At 67.4% G+C, this 3,319-nt stretch overlaps 1 protein-coding gene across 1 annotated transcript; it reads right to left on the bottom strand.

Moving 5' to 3' along the window:
* Positions 1 to 63: 63 nt before the first annotated feature.
* LOC113405590 (peroxisomal sarcosine oxidase-like) lies at positions 64 to 3,312 on the bottom strand (the record flags this gene model as incomplete). The annotated part of the gene is made up of 2 exons (XM_026646809.2): positions 702 to 3,312; positions 64 to 246 (listed from the first exon to the last, which is right to left on the bottom strand). Coding segments are annotated over exons 1-2 (492 nt in total), but the record flags the coding sequence as incomplete, so codon positions are not given.
* Positions 3,313 to 3,319: the final 7 nt, after the last annotated feature.

Raw genomic sequence — 3,319 nt, 5'->3', positions numbered from 1 at the left:
CAATCCTGTGCTCACGCTGGCCCTGCCCCACGTCACCCGGGCACAGCTGGAGCCAGCCCTTACCTGGAGAGGCAGCTGCAGTCCCAGCGGGGCCAGGAGCTTATTGGCCCAGGGGCCGGCTGTAATCACCAGACTCTTGGCTTGGTACACCCCTCCGCTGGTTGTCACGGTAACCACGACCCCCGGCTTGATGTCAGTCACCTTCTCCCCATCGCGCAGGGCTCCCCCGCACCGCCGGACCCCGTCCTGGGGAGGGAGACAGCTCAGCCTGGGGCAGGGGCCCTGCCCGAGGGGTCGAGCGGCGCAGCGTAGTGCACAGCCCCTGCAGTCAGTGGGTGTGAGCCCGGCCAGGGGACCCCTCGTTCCTGGGCCCCGCAACGGGGCCAAGCCAGGCTCTGGCACAGGAATGTGCCGGGGCCCCAGGCGGGCTGCTGGCTGCCCATGGCCTTGCAGAGACGGTGCAGAGGGCACAGGCCGGGGATGAGAAATACCAGGCAAAGCTGTGCAGCTCCGGGCGCCGTGTGGCAGCACCCCCGGGCACTGGACAGAGCACTGGGCGTTCCCCACGGCGCAGGGACTCCAGCTGAGCCTCATCCCGTGTCTGTGGCAAGAGTGGCCGTTGGTCTGGCTTGTGGCCCGGCCGGAGCTGTCCCGGTACCCCCATCTCCTGGGGCCGCGCGCCCCCAGGCCCAGCCTGGTACCTGCACAGCCCGGAGCGCCCTGTCCGCGGAGAGGACCCCTGCAGTGCGGTCGGACACGCCCACCTCCCCGCAGTAGGGCCGGATGCCGGGGAAGCGCCCGTGCAGCAACTCCGTGGTGAACAGCTCGCCGGGGATGTCGTGCTGTGCCAAGGTCCGGCAGCAGCGCTGGAACTCGGGGTCGGTGTTGGCCCCCAGAACCAGCAGCCCCGTCTGCCTGCGGAGATGGGCCGGGGAGCGGAGCGTTAAGGCACCGGGCAGTCGCTGCCCACGTCCCGGCCCCGCGTGGGGTGTGCCACAAGCCCCCTCCATTCCCAGCCCCTTCCGGCAGGGGCGGTGACTTGCCCGGGGGCCGCCAGCAGGTGGGGGGCAGGGCAGGGAATCCAGGGTCCGGGTCCTACCCACTGGGCCACGCTGCCAGGGACGCTGACTGCAGAGGGAGCGCTGTCCATGTTCCAGTATCGCGGGGTTTGGTGCAGGCTGCCGCCCCGGCGGTCGGATGTGGTTAAATAACAAAGGTTAGGGGCCAAGGGGCCGGGCTGGGACGGTGCCACACGGCATCCACCAGGCGCTGCCTAAGCAAGTGAGGGGGGAACCTGCAGGGCTCAGCTGTTAGCTGGGGGAGCCGGGGCTGGAGTAGCAGGGGGCTGAGGGGCACTGGCAGAGCTGGGGGGTGGTTGGCACTGCAGCAGGTCGTCCCGTGGCCAAGTAGGGAGCCTGGCCTGGATCCCTCCCATCACTAAACGCCACGGGGGCGATTCCTGCCCTTCCCGGCGGCTGGGCAGTGCCGATTCCTGCCCCCAGCAGGTGGGAATCTCCCCTCTGAACCGCGGCTGCTGCTGCCCCACAAGAGACTGGGTCTGTCTCTCCCGGATCCCTGAGCACTGCCAGCCCACGGGACAGCCCAGCCCCTGCATGGAGAACGGGCAGGGCCCCAGGGGCGAGGCCAAAGGATCTGGGAGTCAGGAAGGGGCCGTTCTGCCGGGCTCCTGTCTCACACGATCGATAGCTCCATTAGCTCCGACCCTGGCTAGATGGGGAATCGTTTATATGCTTATTTCCTTAATGGCTCGTCCTTTATAGAGTCAGATAAATTACTGGGAGTCCGTCTCGCCCGCCATGCGCCCTGCTGCCTTGGGAGGCAGCCGATGCTGAGCGCCCCCAGGGCAGGCCAGAGCAGGGCAAGGGCTGGGCGGGGGTGGGCGGCCCCGTGAGTCGCTGGGACAGAGTTCAAAGCCTGGTTTGGAGCCCAGGGAGAAAGTCGGGGGCTCTCAGGCTGACAGCTAGTGGGCTGCTACCGGCAGAACAGGGGTAATGGGGCGGTCCGGGTCTGGAATGGCAGGAGTGCTGTAGATCACATGATCGGAGCCCCTGTGAGCAGTCGGTTTGTATGGTAACGTATCAGCCTGGCACCCGTGCTCCCTTGTGGAGTATGTCTCCGTTCACCATGAGTTTGCCCTGTGCTGGGGGGGGGACTGTCTGGAGGAGGAGGGGGGCCCAGGGTCAGGTGGGTGGTGTTGCTGCATGCTGTTCAGTGGCTGCCATGTCCCACCCCAGAGGTGGCTGCAGGTGGCTGGCAAAGTCTAAAGCCGGGTCACAGGGCATGTGGGAGCTGGTAATTAAAGGCGACCAGACATCCTTGAGCCCGGGGAACAGGCCTCGCTGGCCCCCTGCTGTGGGTTATTTCCCCCACTGGGCCAGGCCAGGGTCTGGCTGAGGCTGACTTGGGGCAGTGCCTCGTGAGCCAGCAGGAGTCACCCGCTTCCTGGGGCACGAACTGCGGCTCTGCCGGGCTGGGAGTCCACGGGCCATCCAGCAGACCTGCCCCCAGCCTCTGCCCCAGGCCCAGCCCGCGGGTCCTGGCTGTCTAGGTGAGATTCCTGCAGGGCCTCGCTGGCCCAGGGGCTGAGAGCTCCTGTGGGCTGCGGCCCGGCCCTGGGCCATGCCCATGCTGGCTGGCTCCTGTGGGGTGGGCTCCGGGCTGCTCTGCCTCCCTTGAGCTGGGCCCGGGCACTGCCTGGCCCTTGCTGGCGTGATTGGAAGTGGAGGCTTTTCAGCATGTATCGAGGTCCGGGACACACTCCCCTGCGGCGGTGCAGGTGCTCGCCCTGTGGGCCTGGCCCCCTGCAGCTCTGCCCCAGGGCTCTGCATGCTGGCATGGGGGGGAAGGGGTTTCTGAGCCGCTGGCAGCCCCGTGCCAATGTTCACAGGTGGGCTGCCACCTCCCTCCTGGGCTCTCCGTCCATGCCCGTCCCCTGCACTGCAGCCCCTACCAGTCCCCTGGCCTGTGGGGCCATGGCCCAGATGGAGGGGGGCCCATCTCGCTGATAGCAGCTGAGCAGTCAGCCAAGGACCGGGGTGGATGGAAGTTGATCATTTGTTTTCCCCTGCCTGTTAACATGGCCTAGCACGGAGCTGCTGCTGGCGTCCCCTCTGGGAGCGGGGTCACGCCATGACCGCTCCAGTGCTCAGCGTCACCGGGGCTGCTGGCAATGTGTACCCAGAGGTCTGGAGCCCAAGCCAGGCTTGCACAGGGGAGTACGGAGCTGTAGTCTCTGCCCTAGGAGACACTTGGGAGCCCCGGGAGCTGGCTGGGCACCGTCCCGTTCAGAGCAGCGTGG

This window comes from Terrapene carolina, unplaced genomic scaffold (assembly GCF_002925995.2).
Source record: "Terrapene carolina triunguis isolate 2854851 unplaced genomic scaffold, T_m_triunguis-2.0 Scaffold44565, whole genome shotgun sequence".
In the NCBI taxonomy this organism is placed as follows: domain Eukaryota; kingdom Metazoa; phylum Chordata; order Testudines; family Emydidae; genus Terrapene; species Terrapene triunguis.
This window is presented reverse-complemented; position numbering and strand designations above follow the sequence as displayed.